The 18,732-nt window shown below is 31.9% G+C and overlaps 2 protein-coding genes across 7 annotated transcripts in view; one reads left to right on the plus strand and one right to left on the minus strand.

Moving 5' to 3' along the window:
• Positions 1-18,732, plus strand: part of LOC128986173 (uncharacterized) — a 403,677-nt gene that overhangs the window by 5,937 nt on the left and 379,008 nt on the right. The window contains exon 2 of the mRNA XM_054406359.1: positions 67-122. The gene's annotated coding sequence lies outside the window, so the exon portion shown is untranslated. The remainder of the gene's footprint in view (positions 1-66; positions 123-18,732) is intronic.
• Positions 8,807-18,732, minus strand: part of LOC128986176 (protein 5NUC-like) — a 61,245-nt gene continuing 51,319 nt past the window's right edge. For all 6 annotated transcript variants that reach the window (XM_054406362.1, XM_054406368.1, XM_054406365.1 and 3 more), the window contains exons 6-10: positions 16,909-17,072; positions 15,376-15,475; positions 14,515-14,670; positions 13,646-13,846; positions 8,807-9,345 (exon numbers count right to left, since the gene is read on the minus strand). In XM_054406362.1, the coding sequence (XP_054262337.1) occupies positions 9,155-9,345; positions 13,646-13,846; positions 14,515-14,670; positions 15,376-15,475; positions 16,909-17,072 (812 nt within the window). In that variant the 3' untranslated portion in view covers positions 8,807-9,154. The remainder of the gene's footprint in view (positions 9,346-13,645; positions 13,847-14,514; positions 14,671-15,375; positions 15,476-16,908; positions 17,073-18,732) is intronic.

The following is an 18,732-nucleotide window of genomic DNA, read 5'->3' on the forward strand; positions in this document are numbered from 1 at the left end:
ATGGTTTACCTAATGAATAGCATAAGTACAGTGTTTGATTATACATTGTCATTTTATTTTTTTCAGGAAAAACTCGAAATGGGATCGTAGCTTCCCAGATGTTTTGCTGACACAGTTTCAAAGTAAGTTTTATATTCCATAAAATATCCTCGCAAAATAATTTAAAAGAAAAAAAATTAAACACGTTTGCAAACATTTGAATTATTATTATATGTGTTTATTTTGACGCTGCGAGAGTTATACATCAATCAGTGGTGAGTTTAGACATTTCATACGTATTTGACAGGAATGAGTGACAGTTGAGTCAGAAAATGTTTCGTTTCGGCTTTTAACTGAACAAGTTAGAAAAGTTTGGCTTAGAGACAGCTGTCATTGCGAACAAGTAACTGCCCAAACTCGAGCACAACTTTCGCATAGAGATAGAATAATGTGGAGATTTTTTTACAATAACGTAGTAGTATGGTTTCACTTTTCTCTATTTTCTATGAAGCGTGTTTTTGTATTGAATTTTCTAACAAATAGTCTACGTAATAAGTATTAGAGGTTTCGATTTTAAAATAATTAAAACTGTTATTCTATATTAAAAGATTAGTTTTGATTTATGAAAATACCTTAGAGAGGCATATGTGATAAACAAAAACTGAAGTTACATTGGTTATGTTTGAATATAAAATCCAATCTTATTTTTGCCAACACTTAATTGAAGGCTTTGCTAACAGAAAAGTGTTTAAAATCGTCAGATCTTCAAACTATTATGTTGAAAAAGTTATATAGGTAACCAAACAAAACATTGACACCTAAACTAAATATAAAGTAATGACACGGTTACACTTAACAAACTTTGCCTAGCAGGGAAATTGTATTGTCATAAAGTTAGTAGCTTTCCATTGTTTACGGTGCTGATGTTAAAATAACAATGCAGACGTGACTGACACAATCGTTTCTCGGAAATCCTTAATCTTTTGATATTCACGTTACAATGGAGAAGTGAGTATTATATTAACATTTCGCTATTTTTGATAAATGTATTGTTTTCAAATAAAACTACCGTATCATTTTCTTAATGGGTGGAAAAAAGGGTGAAGACAATAATTAGACAATAATATTTGGAAATCACTAGCTATATTTTGACTTCATTTATATTGAATGATACGACTGTGAGAAGTGTTATGTGGTTCAGTATATGTTGAGGAATTAGCCAACTTAGATAATGCATTCTAAATTAACATCCATGTAAATTACAATCACAATTATCCATGCTGTACCTATGTCTCCGTATAAGTAGGGGAATTTCTGCAACACTTTTTAATAATAAATTTACTTATATTAATTTAGTTAGCAAATATTAAATAGTTTTTTATACTGTCCAGAAATATTACTCTCTAATCTTTTACTGAAGGAGAGCTTTGATAGCGAAATCGCATTAAGTCAAGTATCGTAGCCGTAAATACGCCGTGAATTTAACATCGATATTATGGGTCCCGCTTGTACAACATAACCTTTACCTTAATGATCTGATAACAGCACTTGGAGAGTTTATAGCTCTGAAGATCTGTTCGACAAAATTAATCCCCATATCCTTCAACATCGTCAATATTCTATTTAAATAGACTCGGGCTTAGGAAGTCTCAAATAAATGTTCTCATGTTCTTTTTCTCTTTTCGATATATACCTGAGCAAATATTTTACCTACAGAAATCCTTGTAGTTGACTTAAGAGTTTATAGAAAGTCTGGTACGCTAGGATTTTTAATTTAGAGCGGTCAGTATCGGCTAAACTGATTCATCATTCCAATGATGAAAATAAACGGTTAGTGACATTTCATGTTGGTTCACTGCATTGCAACTAGAAATTAAGAGGGGATACATGATTTTTAGCCACACCAATTACTAAGTGAGTACTACACTTTAATTTTACCAGACCCTTTCGCCCGATAAAATTAATTTCTACAATGGGGAAAGGGGTACCAATTATGTCACACCTTATACTCACCGTAAAAAAGTCAAAGAGAGGGTCTCTGACTTTTATCAACATTTCATATCGTGAAACTGAAAAAGAACATATTTTAAACAATTTTATATTTTCATATTGTAAAAATATTGTATAATAAAATAACACTTTTTGAACTTGAGTAAATAATAATCCGTCAGAACCAATTCATTTTAGCTGTGCCCTATATGATATTGTGTTTAGCTTGATCAATAAATAATATATCTCTGAAAAGAGGTAACAAGGCAAGTACTATTAAAACAATGATAAAGTCAAGGCAGAATGAGTGTCTGTTTTCGTTGGGACTCGTGTCTTGAGATTTGTTCTAATGCGCACAAAGTTTTACTGGTTTATATAGAGAAAAGCATGCAACTGAAAAGAACCTAAGCATCTTTACCTAAGCAATAAAACCTTTCAATCATAATTCTACGACTTAAAGTATGGCATATTGCTGTACGTTTGTATTATATTACATTATTATTTTGAGATCAGTTTTATAAAGTGTCGTGTTTCTTACATTAAGTCCTACAATTTTTATATAGAGACTATTAATAAAGAGTCAACCTTTCTGTTCATTTAAAATGGCTTTTTCGTGTCCTTATGCAACAAAGATCCTCAGAACAAAAGGGTTTAAGTTACCTCTCGTTTGAGTAACTGGATCATTCTACAGCGTCCAGGCAATTGACAACAATTTAGCTCGTGTTCTTAATATAAATATAATTTTTCATTCTTTTTAAACTGACTTTATGGTATAGCTTTTAATTAAAGCTAACGAAAACATTGCATCAGTAAATCAAGTCGTTTAGTTGTATAAAATATGCAATTATATTTTATTAATATAAATAATTCTTCCGATAAATATTTTTTTGTTGATATTAACTAATTAAAAAAATTATATAAAAACTAAACATTAAAAAAATGTATTTAATTGTATATTTACAAATTTTTTACAACTAGTTTAGGCCTACACATTATTCATGAATATTAAACTGGCTCATATATATTTGTAAGGATTGGACAATAATCCAAATAATGTGTTACAAATGTCATATAAACTGAAACCACTTTTAAAAAATACGAAAGCAACACATCTTTCAAAACCATTAAAGTTATGCCTGAAATGTATTGGATTTCATGCATTTAATTTTGTTTTATAACTTAACTTAGTTACGATGATTTAAATTGTACAAAGTAAATCTGTAAAATAAGATACTGTTTCTATTTGCCAATGGTAGTTCCCAAATGGCCTATAATACATTTTCTGTATGCTTTCATGATTAGCCTTCCCCCGCATGTCGTTCCTTTGTGCTGTATTTAGGTAATATATTCGCTGGTCAAAACAATAGCAAAGATTCTTATTTTTCTTTTTTATGAAACCCATAAATCTGTTATTACATTTAAATTATTGTATGAGCACTATAAATTAAGGATTAAGTATGAATTTAAATTCTCACTATTTTCGAAATTACCTTGAAATGTTCCGCTCCAATATGTTCAGCTTATATTGCGTGATTGAATTACAAAATTCACATACGTATCGATCTTAATGAGCTTCGCTCGCTCCGCTTAAGAATATAATCAGCACGGTTAACCAATTAATTAAAAGGCCATTTGTCACAAAGAAACCTGTAAGAAATTTTAATGAGCCGTGGACGAAATATTATAGACCGAAGTTCTATCAGGCTTGTGGGTTATTGGGTACGATTTGACACTTAAAGTTGATTGCGTGGGATACGATTTGACCCGACCTTGGGTAGGCGTGGGATCAACTGACGCTACACATTTCCTGTCAGGAAGTAAGAAGGTGAAGTTTTAAATGACAAAAACATTGCCATACAAAATGTATAAAACAATATTTAAAGTTCAATATCTACTTACACGAAGTTTCTTATTTACGGAGAAGCGATTTCAATAACAAATATTTTCATATTTTAATATGAAGTAAATATACAAATTTCTGAAGTTATTTCAGAGTAATTATGTTCAACGGAGTGACCAAAGTAAATGAACATCGCCACAAGTTCTGTCAGTCGTAGTTAATGAATCGATACCTTACGAGAGAGGCGTAATTCAATCAAAGAGGGTCTTTGTTCAACTTCTGTCTTTGTGCCGTAAATACCTACTCCAAACTTGAAACCTAAAGTAAACATTTTGAAACTTATAATTTAAAAGATAATTTTTCCTTTTTATATAAAAAAATCACAATTTTTATAAAAAAATAAAGCGATCTTTGTTACTTATAGATGAAAAGTAAAATACTTCTACTAAAATATGCGTATTTAACCCTATTTAAATAACAAAAAATATGAATTTTGTTGATGTAGGCAATCTAAATTTATTTATTATTTGTCAAATCAAATCAAATAAAATTAATGTTCCGTAAAGAAGCTAAAATAAATACGAGCAGAAAATCACTGTTTAACACTACTTATACAAAACAAACAAATGATTATCCAAAATGTGTTAGCAATTTGTAGCCTACAAAATAGCAGCATATTTTAGGCTCTCATGACTCGCAGGTAATCAATACTTTCCCGAACGATGCAAAAATGTAGGCAAGCCAAGAATTCAAAATAGCAAGTCGCAACATTTCAATAATATCAGGAGAAACGGAGAGAGATTGTAATTTGAAAAGTTGAGAAGAGAATATTGGCAAAAATTTGTTTTCTCCAGACTAATGAGTGGCGGGTTTTATAAGAGATTCAGCTTTTAATGAATCGATCATGGGAGTGGAGGAGCCTGCTGTTAAAACATGTCTTTGCCTTTAGTACTGATGTTTGGGAACTAGATTGCACCAATGAACGGTAGAGTTGATAAAATAAAATAATCTTGGCTCGTAGCAAGAGTTTATAAACATGTTAAGACTTTCAAATTAATATGTATATTTAATTACGCCATTTCTTAGGTAACCCAAGAGGGCATTCTTCAGTTTTGATCTCACATTAAAAAATAAAAACATATTTTTGTAAACTGTAAAATATGTTTAAAAAAAAATTAGAAAATTTTATTTTCAAACTGCTTCAACTTGAAAGGCTACACTTACCTGTTCACCTTTAAAGTTATACTAGTTTTTATTGAACCCTTCTCTTGTTGACATAGAATAATGTAGAATGAGTATTTATTGTTTGATGATTAAAAACAAGTAATTGTTATGCAATTTATTTTGACTGTCATTAATGCCATTTCAGCTTAATCAAATTTACCATTCATTATATATCCATAGTTTGTTTATTCTTTCTATAAGCTTGTTATCGTTTAAAAATGTGCAGCGGGTCGTGGATGTGGCAATGCTGTTTTTCAATACTAGCTCTTTCATATAATAAATATACAATTTATTGCAAAATGAAAATGTAATCTATTTGGGTGATTATGAAATCACAAGACTAAATTGTTTGATTACAGCTTAAAACGTCAAAAAAGTTTAACGGTTTGTCGAAATTGGAATGCGGAAAAGGTATTTTATAACCCACTTGTCGTAAAATTAAAATTACTTTGACTAATTGTGAACACGAAAATATAATCACCACTACAATGTGTATATTGTATGCCTACACGTACAGTTGTGAGTTGAAGTGGTTTAAATTTATACTTTTACAATAAGATATTTAGGAATTCAGGTGAATGTCCAAATGCAAGCGCTTAGCTAAATGCACAGGTCTTGTTGAAGTATTTTCTTCATAATTCTCTGCTATTGTTTCGTCCATTGAACCCTATATCGTTTTGCTTCTCTAATTGCACAGACATCCAAAGAGCATTTAACTTGAATACTCTTACTGTAAAAAGGAACATTCATTAATTTGAGATGATTTGAGAACATGAGAGAAGTTTTATTGTACTATAAAGCGTAAAATATGGGCACGAAAATTCCTTTTCAAAAATTCCTTGTTTATTTAAAAAAAGAATTTGCGAGTTTTTGAATTCATCCACATCCTGTAACAAACATCGAGATGTGGTATTTTTTCAACGTCAGTCAGAATTGACAGCAACTTTGACAGCTGATGTTCACTTCGTGGATTTCTGACATTCACTTACTATCAATGATATAAAAAATTAATTTTGCAATTTCCTGCAACATAGATGGGAATTTCCCATATATTTTGTAGAATATAATACACTTAATGTATGACCCATCGTAAATTGACTAAACATTTCTGTAATCTATTCGTCTAAAACATGTATAGGCCTAGTAATTTTCAATTATATAAATGCTGTAAAGGTTTTGGAATGAAATGTGCACATTACTACGATTATTTGACCTTAGCCCTTGCCAAAATTCCCTCCTCAACTTTTCAAATTACAATCTCTCTCCGTTTCTCCTAATTATATTGAAATGTTGCGACTTGCGATTTACAATTCTGGGTTTGACTAAATGTTTTCTTTGTTCGGGTATCCTCCTTGTTCGTGATGACGTATGCTGAGAATATATTGCTATTAGTTTGGCATTGTTTGGAAAGAGTTCTGAATATAAAATACCTCAAAAAATACATATTTTACCAAAATGACTTACGTGTATGCACGTAACTTAGAACAGTTTTCATCGACAATAGTTTTTTTCGATTTTGCATTGGAAACCTAGATACACATAATGTTATATGTTTAACGAATGAATTGAAACTCAATGAAGGATGCATATAGGAAAAATGTAATCACAAGAAACATTTCTCAATGTTATATTTAACTCCTCGTTTACTCTGTGGTTAACATTTCAAAAACTATTTTTTCTCGAATTTAGGTAAAGTAGTTGGTCGTACATTAAAATCAACGGAGACGATACTTTAATCAACGAATTTTCTATTCTAATAGTTATTTTTGATTAATTTGTATCTCACATTCAGTTTTTATCAGTTGGTTGAACGTATAATTGAATGTTTTAAGATCTCAAATCACCTACTTCAACGTGCAATGTAATCAGACAAAAGCCGTGGTGTATGCAAGCAATGAATGGCGTTTGCATTTCTGTTGTAGGTATGTGGCATGTTGTTTATGTGTTCAGCAGGTTATACAAGCAGTTTGCTTGGTCTTCATCAATAGTTAGTCATAACTCATTTTGACACATTGACATGTTGAATAGTCCAGTTAGATAGATATAGTGCTTATGTACTTATAGTGCTTAATTTGTATGATTGTAAAATGTGTTGTGATATGTGAAATAAATAAATTTATTCATTTATGTATTTATTCCAATATGGTGCTTTAGTAGGTATACAATCTACGTATTACTATGTATATTAGTGGATACAAAACACCGGACTCGGTGTTTGTTTGTGATGCTGTTGGTAACAATTTGGTTAAATTGGTAAATTGCTAGTACGTTATGTCAACTAAAACATTTAATTAAATGTAGTTTCTGTTCTGTAAACTAAATTAAACATCACATTGGCAAAAGTGTTGGTTAAATATTTAAAGAGAATATGCTAAACCACATATTGTAAATCACTTAATTTAAAACAAATTTGTTTACCTATATAAAAGTTTATTGTTTAACCTTTGCTATTTGTGTGGCATGTTTCAACTTCAGTTTATTGGACTGAATGTATTGAGATTGTGTCAACAAAAGACCCCCGCTTAGTTTTATACAGAATTATTGTTGATTTTACCAAGCAATCCAATATATATTTGGTATTTGACTTACTAATTGTAAATTAAATCTGACTGTTTGTTTATTGCTAATCAATAAATGGTGAGCGCTTGCGCGTGGACTACGTCCGACTGGAGTTTAAGCCTGTTGAAGTTACTAAGGCTATTTATCGTCTTATATAAAATCTGCTAAAATAGGCTTTTAATAATAATTTTCTTTTCAATTACATAAAACGAATTATGTCAAATTTCTAACAAGAAACTAAAATCCACTGCGTTTAAAGCTTCCACAATCTTTAATAAAAGAACTTTCTGAAGTCAAGTTTTTACGTGTTGTTATGGATTCTCAGCTGGCGTGGCAATCAATTTTTTTCAGATGTTTGTGGTCGTTTAAGCAAGGTGAGTTTTGCCTTGAGAAAACTAGATTCCTTTCTTGATCAGAGGGACCTGATCAATGTTTACCACGGATGTTTTCAGTAAGTTATGTCATATGATATAGAGGTTCAGGGAGGTTCCACACATGCAAACGAAGCATTTATGGAACAGAAACAAGCTGTTCGTATTTTATTTGGTCTTCCACCCTTGCACTCTTGTAGGGGAGTTATCCGAAAACTTAATTTTCGCACACTTTCTTCTTCATATTTTTTAAATTGGCTTTTCATCAGGTTTAAAATTGGGTCTCTTCTTGCTGATGGAGATAGACATAGGTATCCCCCCAGACATGGCTCAGATCTTCTTTTCCACAAATACGCCTGTCCCTGTCTGAAAGAGAAACTTTTACAGCTGGTATGTCTGGTTGTTTAACTGTCTTCAAATAAGTGTAAAGACATTTTATGACAAAAAAGTTTTAAAAAATGTTTGAAAACCTACCTTGTACAAAAGTACCCGTCGGTTTAATAGAATTTATGTCTGGCTGATTGCATCTTCATTTGTATGTACTATCTATCATATTTATTAAATGTTATTAGTTCTTATATTTGAATGAGATGTAAAATTGTAAAAAGAATTACCTATTCAGAGAATAAATGACTTAATAACTTACATACAATACACAAAGCCTTAAAATATTACATACAATATAGGTGGGGGAAACTATTGAAAAAAGGCATGTACAGTAGTTAGTTGCAATCATTAATTTAAATTGGAAATATAACGTAAAACTTAGCTAAAACCTTACTTATTTACCAAATTTATTAGACGAATAACTATATTTGTTTCAGGATAATGATTGTAGGAGCAATATAAAAATGTAAATATATTTAGAACCATAACATCAGCTTACGTCAAGTATTATTGCTTTCTATATAATCCTAATACTTCTCTTTTTAAATAAATATGCAAGCTCTATATTCAAATGTGCTCACTTCAATAATAACGCAACAACTGTTAGTGTACATTATTTTTAATAGTCAAAACGAATAAATTATCATTGCACAAATTGAAACATATGTTTATATAAAATAAAACTATCACAATCAACATACCACATTCGGTTAACATAAAACATTTTATACAGTACTTTATGAAAGCTATTGTCCCATTTTGTATAGTCTTTTAATAGTTATGTATCTTAAATTTATAATGCAATTTATTTGCTCAAAAGAGACGAAAACATGCTTAATGTTGATAAACACAGTATTGCGGTAAGCAAATTAAGAGATGTTGAACTCGCAGTGTTGGGAGTTCCGTTGGGCTCGAATGTTATTCTGCCTTCGATTTCTGGATGAACCGGCGATCTATCTTTTATAAAGCTTTCCAAAGCTCCAACGTCGGTATATGCTGAAACACAAAGAATTTAAAAATATTTCACCATAGAAACTACAGAAGGGGAATGTTTCTTTCGTCACTTAAGTAACCTAATAGGGTGAAAATTATATCGCTTACAATTAGCGTTTCAGACTTGTAGCATTTTATGGGTTTGGACCGCTTCCCTTTAAAGCATTTGTGATTCTTTAACTTAAAAGTTTCAATGGCGTAGACACTAGGATATACATTAAACCTTGAGTGTATTTTAGATATACGAGAGGTTAGAGGCATTAGTAAGGATAACTCATCTAAGCTCTACACAGGTTGTAAGAAACTTTTATAAGTTTTTCTAAAACACTCAAGTACGATACAAAGTAAATGAAGTTAATATCGAATACAGGTTATAAAGAACTACCCTTCTTTTAATATTTTTTTACGTATATTTTTAGAAGTAAGTTCATGAATCCATCAAGGATAACGTTCGTTCAAATTGTGCAGGGAATAGTTGATGAATTAGCAAAAGCATACAGTATCTAGGTCTTGACTAATAAGATGTACAATCTAGTTGTATTCAGTTCAAAATATTTATTTTAAAAGTAGGGGCACAATAATTACATAGAATTAAGAGTAAAAGTTAATGTCAAAAGTTAGTATTAGTTAATGAAACACGTTTCTTGTTCTGGCAATCACAATTCGACGAACCGTAAAATAAATTACTCTTTCTTGTGACTTCCATAGTTTAAATTATGACGAAAGTTAGACAAAACAAACCCCGTAGAAAACCGGCGATACTTCTCTCTGATGCCTCGATTTACATTTCATCTAGTGGCGAGTGAACATAACTTGATACTAGGGTTTGTTCTACAAAAACGATTAATGGAACCTTTTTATGAGATGGATAAGCTTTCCATGCATTATATTTCATCAAGTTAAATTTTACATTTATAATAGCTAAGAATTTTTTTAGTTTAGGGTGGGTTTATTATAAAGTAATTAATTCATTTTATGAGATTCTACTAGTTTATTATTTATATGACAGAAAGGTTTGCACAGTAACGCTAACATTACCACTACACAACTGGCTTTAATAGCATAAATTCAAATGAGTTTAGTTCTAAAATAATTATAGTTTTATCAATAACCAATAAAAATATACATTTTATTTGTTAAATTTGTCTCAAAGTTAAATTATGAATAGATCTATTTGCGTTATCCTATATCGAAAAGTATTTATTATCCTAACATATTCATACATCAAAGGGACTCGACGTTCTGTACCCACGAGCACCTCAGCTTCCACATGCACAGGATAACAGCTATTTGTGTAATAGCTTCACTGTATATTTTTAATTGGACCTGTTTAGATAGCTGTTTCGTTTCAACAGTTTCAGTTTACAGTTGCGAACTGTGCATTGCGATTTTAAGGTGTTTATTCTTTACTGTTTGTTTATGTTTATTTTTAACTTGAGCTGCTTGAAAAGGTGGTTTATGATTATGAAAATTAATGTGTTGCGAGTGAGCTGAAGCTGATTATTTGTTATTAGGTATTAACAATTAAATATTTTGCGTGCATGAATTATTTAGGAAGTTTTAAATGTTCACTTAACCTATCTTTTTCGGATTCCTCAAGAAAGAGTGATTGTTAATGTTAGGTTGAGTTGCGTTTGTGGTCTAGGTTTGTTTTGAAGTTAGTTGGGCCTTTCAGTGGAGTTTAGGTCTAAGTTATTGCCTTTGAAAAAGTTAAATTAATAACTTATCTATTAATAAGAGTATGCCTAAGTTAAGTTTACCTAAGAGGCTAACTTAGACCTACCACTACCAAAACTGCAATCTAACAAAATCACACACAAACAAACACCTAACCTAACCTAACAATCACTCTCTCTTGAGGAATCCGAAAAAATATAGGTTAGGTAAACATTTAAATCTTCATAATTAATTCATGCACGCATTCATTTAGGCTAATTGTCAATACCTAATAACAAATCAGCTTCAGCACACTCACAAAACGTTAATTTTCATAATCATAAAACACCTTTTCAAGCAGCTCAAGTCAAAAGTAAACAAACAGTAAAGATTAAAGAATTAACACCTTTTAAAAATCACAATGCACAGTTCGCAACTGTAAATGTTGAAAAAAAACAACTATCTAAACAGAAACAGGTCCAATAAAGATATACGGTGAAGCTATTACACAAATACCTGTTATCCCAAGAACTGTTCGAAGGCCTTCTGTGCTTGTGGAAGCTGAGGTTCTCGTGGGTACAGAACGTCGAGTCATCAAAGGGTTATGAGTTTAAGTTTTAATTTGTTAAAATTTCATGAATTCTGGATAACATTAGTTAGTAAATTTAATTAAGTAATATAAAAATACATTTGTAAAGTGGTATAACATGATAAGCGGGCAATTCGGGCTAAGCAGTCGTTGTCTAAAATGAATAGTCCTTAACCGTACACTAATATTTCATTAATTCCAAGCTTTCGCAAACTCTGGTGATTAAACACTCTTACACCTTTCCTTTACCTCACGAAATTGCATCATACTTCAACCCAATGTTAGTTTACTAGCTGTAAAGCAACAAACCATAATCCTCCTTTCTCTATTTACTATCACATAAATATAAACTTTAGTGAGAAACACTTAATAAATTAAAACATTGCGTACTAATAAACGACCGTGGCTGCTACAATGTAAAAACGCTGTCAAAATTCATTAGATTCATGTATGCATTGTCAAATACAAACAGTACAAATAGCTTTGCGGCGCTAATCTGAATACAAATACTGTTCACATGCCGTCAGCTGCAGTTACAGAGGGCTAATGCATTCTGGCCCTCCAGTCGTCGAGCTAACGACACAAAAACAAAACACGGACTCTTTGTGAATGGGGAGTCGAAACCCCTATTTAAATGGCGGTCGATAGCCGAGCTGCGCCGGCGCCCCGTTCATTGACAGCCGGGGATGCTGACACCTGTTTCTGTAACTACCTGTACTTGCATGAGCCATATTTGTAACATGTTCCAATGGACCCATTTTAAATCTTTCAATATATATTGCGATACATTCCTTACACGTCAGGAAAGCTTATAGTCATTTAGAAGAAAGTAAGTGATTAATTAGCAGCAACAAAATGTAAGGTGTTTTTTGAGAATAAGTTTGAAAAAATGTTAATACATGAGCTATGTATATATTTGTTTTGCGTAGTACCAACCAATTTAAATTTTACTTGTTGCTCTATTGAGATAATTTTTATTAGTATTTATTTTTTTACTTACCAGAATAGAAATGTTAAAATAGAAATATCTGTAATAGGAGTTTAACGAAAACACCCACGTTTTCATCAATAGAGTTATTTCATCATTTTATATTTCATAGAAGATGAGTTTTAAGAATTTATAGTCCCATTTACTTTCAATCCAAAGTTTTGGTTGATAATAAAAAAAAAACCCTTATGTCGGAAAGCCAAACAATATAATACATGTAATCCGGAGGAGATAGTCCTTCCATAAAACTGTAATATGGAATTTATTCGCCATACTAGAGCACTATTTATATCGATTATGTTAATGTAGAGCAATATCCCATTGAAGTTCACATGTACGATTTCAACACAGAGGTTCTAGTGACCATTGAAAACTCTAAATCCTTGTGATTTAGTGTAACACCACTTTGTGTACCTTGGTAAATTGGTTGCTTTTAACAAAACACTTTTCTTTTAAACTGTACCAGCATTGAATTATTTACCAGGAATGTAGTATATACAAATACACTTTCATGAGCTTGTCAGTAAATACAAGTTTTAGTTTTGCAGGGGGTTAAAATAAAACCATATTTTGTAATGTATATCTCTCTACGTAAAATTCGTACACTTCAGCCCGAAATCTTCAGATGTGGCCTATGGTCCAACTTTCTACCAACTCACTAGTAACACTTCATCCCAAAAAATATGTCACAGGTCTTCACTAACCATTTGGGAGGATATTAAAAAACTAACAACTCTAAAAAACTAACATGAGGTATTATATTAAAATTAACTCACCACAAAATTCGTAAGGTTAAGTTGGGTTAGGGTTAGGTAAGGTTAGGTTACCAGTAGGTTGCAAAGTATACAGGTCATGGGCCTCTTACTACCTCCAACCCTTGTAGATTTTTCTTCGGGCCGAAATTTCTTTATATTAGCTTATTTAATCAACTGTAAAAGCGAGTAGGACAAAGTGTTACTGTTTTTCTAAAAAATTTGAGTTTAGCCGAAATTTTACTGTGCGGAAGTGTTCGTACATACAAATTAACTCTGGATGCTATCATTATGATTGCAAGTCCCAAAAATACTCACCCAATGCGGTTCTCTCCGTTGCCTCCTTGAGCATCGAGTATCCGTCTCCACCATCCGCTAGGAAGGTGTTGGTCAATACCATATACTGCTTAGAGGTGTCCAATGGGAGGTAGTGAGGCACTCCACAGTCACCACACCTGATCAAGGCGCTCACCACTCTCTGCCCAACGGGTTTGGACAGGTCGTACTTGACGTACACTCCTGCGTCGGTTAACAAAATAAATCTTACATTAATTCATATTCACGAGCCTAGAGGATCCCGTGAGACTTCTCACTAAAATTGTGTTTGGAAAATGTCTATTCCTGATCTAACAATTATTATTTTAAATGCTAAGTTAGTTGGTTGATAAAGTTTTTCACCAAAAGCTGATGTATTGTTAAAAATAATCTCACTTTTTAAATTTTGAAAAGGGAAAAATAAACGAACTTAGCCATGAAAACCAGCAACTGGTTTTCATGATTCAATGTAAAAAATGATTGTATGTAATTTTGATTGCATGAAAAAATTATTTACCTGTTTGCAATGAGTTATGTGCGAGTTGGGGTTTTGAAACAAAGAAAAATTAGTTTCAAGGTTTGCACGTAGAAAAGCAGTTTTTAATATGACTGAAAAATTAGCATGCAACAGAGACCCTTAGGTTAAGGGGGATATTCAATTCACAGTATAGATAGTAGTTTGCTAAGGTGGCAGTCATATTATGTTAATCTTCATTAATTTACATTTTAAAATACACTATCGATTAACTAAATTGATAGTATATTATCAAAAAAAGTCTGTTTTGAGATCAGTTCCAGGTTCAGTATTAAGTAAACAATTAGTTAACAATTTCAGAGTCCTTTATGGCTACCCAATGAATTGTCTGATGTACCTGAGAACTGCATGAAAGCTCCGACACGTTCGACAGGATCATACCACTCCACACTGTGTTCCAGGACCTGTCTAAGTATCTCGCCTGAGATCAGGAGCTTCTCTACGGAGTTCTGGAAGGGCAATGTCGTCAGGAGATCTGAGTACGTGATTTCACCTAAATGGACAATAATTGAGGCGTGATTAATATTTTTTTAAGAGATCATAAATATTTAACTATTTTGACATTTACCAATTTTACCTAGGATGTGCATGATAAGTTAAAGTGGACCTTAACAAAATGATAAAGAGTTAAAAATAAGGAATGGTGAATTACAACTTTGATGTTGAAAACCTAGAATTGATTGCTTTAAAAAAATTAATATCATCATATACCCGATTTGGAAAGTTGAAAGTTGGTCAGAATTCATTTGATCAACTCAGAAAATTGATTTATATTAATAAAATTCAATAAGTAGTCCCACACTTAAAATTGAAACACAAAACACACTAACAGGATACATTTCACAAAAATACTTTACATTAATTAGATCAACGTCGCGGAGCGTGCAGGCTTAGGTCGGGCCACCGGCCGTGTATGCCGAATCGTTGAAGAGGAAGACCCTGTTGATGTGACAGTCACCACAAAACATGTAGTTTTAACCAGACACTTATGGATATTGTAAGGCAACAAAATAATTGTATTAATAAATACACATTTGGAAGGGATATAAGGAATTGAGAAAAATGAAAGTAATATATGGTTGGGAATCAAGAAGAAATAACCAATTTTTCATCCTAATGTTATGAAGTTAACATTTTTATTGCAGAAGTACTTGATTACAGAATGTTGTCACATATGGGATTTCAACAGATAACATACCTCTAGACAGCACGGTGTCGATGGAACTACGAAAGCTGCCTCCTTGAATAAATGCGATAGGTGCATCAGTCCACCCCTCACCGGTGAAATCTTGTGCGTTCTAATGGGGAAAATAAAATACATTTTGGAGATATAAACATTTGAGTTAATATTATTTCATTTTAACAACATTTTTACGGCACTAAGAAATGTTGATTAATTATTAAGTTGAACATTTTAATTTTTTCTTGAAAAGTTGGGCAGACACCTTTCCAGTGGCTTACAATACGAAAGCCAAGAAATTCAAATAAAATTATCGCTATTACCTCTTTTGGGATGAAAATTGTGTAAACTTACATGTTATAATAGGATTAAAAGAGTGAAAGTTCTGTTACGCAAAAACCACGACGGAAGTAGTAAAACTAGTTTATTTCCTGATACTGTAAATACTCTTGATCAATAAGGGTAAACTAATTTTACTTTGACAGGAAAGTCAATCTAAACTTTTAACGAGGTATTCGATCTCTCGTATTTTTCTTGACATTTCCTACACATCTTTCTTACAGTATATGTTTAAATAACTTGATACTTTTAACTTTTAGTATAGCCATTTTCAAAGAACATAGAACCTAAGTAGTAGGTTTGGGTCCACTCTTCGCTCAGTGATTTTATAAATAATTCTATACTACCTGTTGCATGCGTATGAACCTGATGCTCAATCACAATTTCAGTTCATCAACTCTAATTTTTCTTGGGATAAATAATAAATTACTTTCCACCTACAAACGTGCGACTAAGAAACCATATCGCACGGAAAATTGTATTACTCTTTAACGTATTTTCTCTCATAAATTACTAAATCTCAAATACGCCTGCTGCAGAAAACCTGCAGACTAAGCGGAGCTCAGTTTGTCTGGTTGGATTTGTACAAAACATTTCCGTAAACTTGTAATCTGTATTCCCTATAAAAAAAAACATTACAAGAGTAAGTACTAAGACTTGCTGTTACGGGAGAGAGAAAAGGTTGTTTTGATCAAATATTAATAGTAAAGGATTAAATATACAAAGTTATTTAAAGACTAGGATGGTGGATTGGAATCGACGTTTTACTTTCTTTCGTCGTCCTATTCAGTTAGGCACAGATCTATAAACGTGAGTGCTATTGACCATAGTATTTAACAACAGGGCTCTTTTTTCAGGTGGCTCTTTCAGACGATAAATTCGTTTTGGGTGTCCTAGAACTTATTGTGGGTCGGGATTTTTTTGAGCATCTACGATATAATATACAACTATTTTTGTTTTAATTTTGACGTAAAAAATCTATGGTTTTATATATGGTTACAGAACCTTAACCTATCTGATCTTTACCTACTCTACAGAGCTCCTCTCTAGAGAAATTCTTTGAAAAATATTTCTAAAATATATATTTTAGTGTCTTAAATTAGTAAATGCAAAAACAGTTTTTGTGTTATTTTCAAAACATATCCACACTATGGCATGGATGTATAATAGTCTACATTAAATTGAAACTATAATTGCACAAATTATACACACCATTTGAACCATAGCATCAGTCAGGAGGTTTGCAAAGTTACATTCTCTTAATCTGCAACTTGCGTGGTCTGCTTCAAGAAATGTTTTAGACGATCCAATCTTCCTTCCGGCCAATTCCTTCACTTCATTTGCATACTTAAGGACCGCTCGTTCTATTTCTCCATCTAAGGTAAACAATTGATCAATACATGTTTTATATCTTCCATATGTTTGATACAGTACCACGTTAAGACCGCTTTCAAACCTGTGTTATTATTAAACAGTCTACGGATTTACTGTGGGAATGCACTTAAACGATCTGAAAGTTAATAATCTATCTATGAAAAATCTTAGTGATATTTAAAAAAATCTTTTATCATCTATACAGGCTCAATTAGGAAACGCGTATTGCGTTTCAAGCCAGTTTGAGGAAACCAAATCAACAACCAACGTTATCAGATGATTGGTGTACGATTATTATTTGGGTGCTGAATCTATTCACATATTTTGAAAAAAGTTATAAGTGATATTTAAGTAATAAACCTACACAAAACTGGGATATTCTATTTTTTTAAACATTCAAAACAAATTGACAATTTTATTGCAACGACATTGAGCGAGGAGTCTTCAGCTTTGGAGAGGATATAAATAAAATTCAATATCATTACACAACATCTTAAGATAGTGTAATTATCAATGCTCTTGTTGAATTGTGGTGTAAAAGTTATCTTCCTATAGAACCAGTTTCAAAAAAAGTAAATCCACAAGGTTCGTCACAGGTTAATTAGTTTTTAATCCCAGGGAATTACAAAGCTGCAAGAGCTTTCTTATCTTGATGATTACTCTTTACTTAAGTAACAACAACTTCTCTGATTTATATTTTTACCTCAACAGACAGAGTTTAGAAAAACTTTATCTTTACGTTGACTAAGAATGTTTAATTTAAATCGTACTATTTTATGTTAATGTTGTAAGCGAGATAATATATTCTATTTAGAATTATTGACACTAGTGTACATGTTGCTCGAATTCGAGCGATTGCAAAGTATTACAGGAGATATTTCAAAACGAATAACAGTCATATTTACAATGATCTTAAAAGAGTCAACACAAAGATTACCGGTGTGCTACTCATGAATATCACGATGTATATAACAGTAATCAACATTTCCTGTAAATATTGTATCATATTTCATAGCCTGGTATTGCTTTTTAATGTTTTCCACAACCATTTCCTGACTTAAAGCCATATAAAGTTATCTATGTTAATTTTTGTTATTGATAAACCTAAAGCATTCTGCCGGTTTTCTCCTTCTCAATATGCCTCGCTGTACAGGCAACACAGATCATTGATAGAGGGCCAACCAATTGAGAACGAATTCTCGTTTTGGGGTAGTGTTAGGGCGCATTTGTAACCTAATAGTTGAGATTGTCCAGGGTCAGGTGCTGACTGTGATGAGTTACAAAAAAAAGTAAGCCTATTACGCGCCACTGTTCTGTAGCTGCGGTCGTTATTCCGATTAACGCCTCCTGTCTATGTTTCGTTGTTGTCACATCGGATGCATTTAAAAGAAAAAAAAAACAACAAATAAACAAATTATAGCTACACAAAACAACGATAAATGCACAAATTTAAGTTACAATCATGCTAACACGATCCGTCATAGCAACACTAAACAACGAAAAATTTAAGATACAACCATACTAACACGATCCGTCTTGGGGATTATGTTTACACAAACTCAAATAGCCTAGTAAATAAATGTACTCAATGCGTTTCATTGAATTGAAAAATAAATATCATCAATTAAATTACACAGCTGATCAAAATATAAACAATTATGT

Source organism: Macrosteles quadrilineatus, unplaced genomic scaffold, assembly GCF_028750875.1.
Source record: "Macrosteles quadrilineatus isolate MER2022 unplaced genomic scaffold, UCM_ALF_1.0 Scaffold_2__2_contigs__length_208266976, whole genome shotgun sequence".
Lineage (NCBI taxonomy): Eukaryota > Metazoa > Arthropoda > Insecta > Hemiptera > Cicadellidae > Macrosteles > Macrosteles quadrilineatus.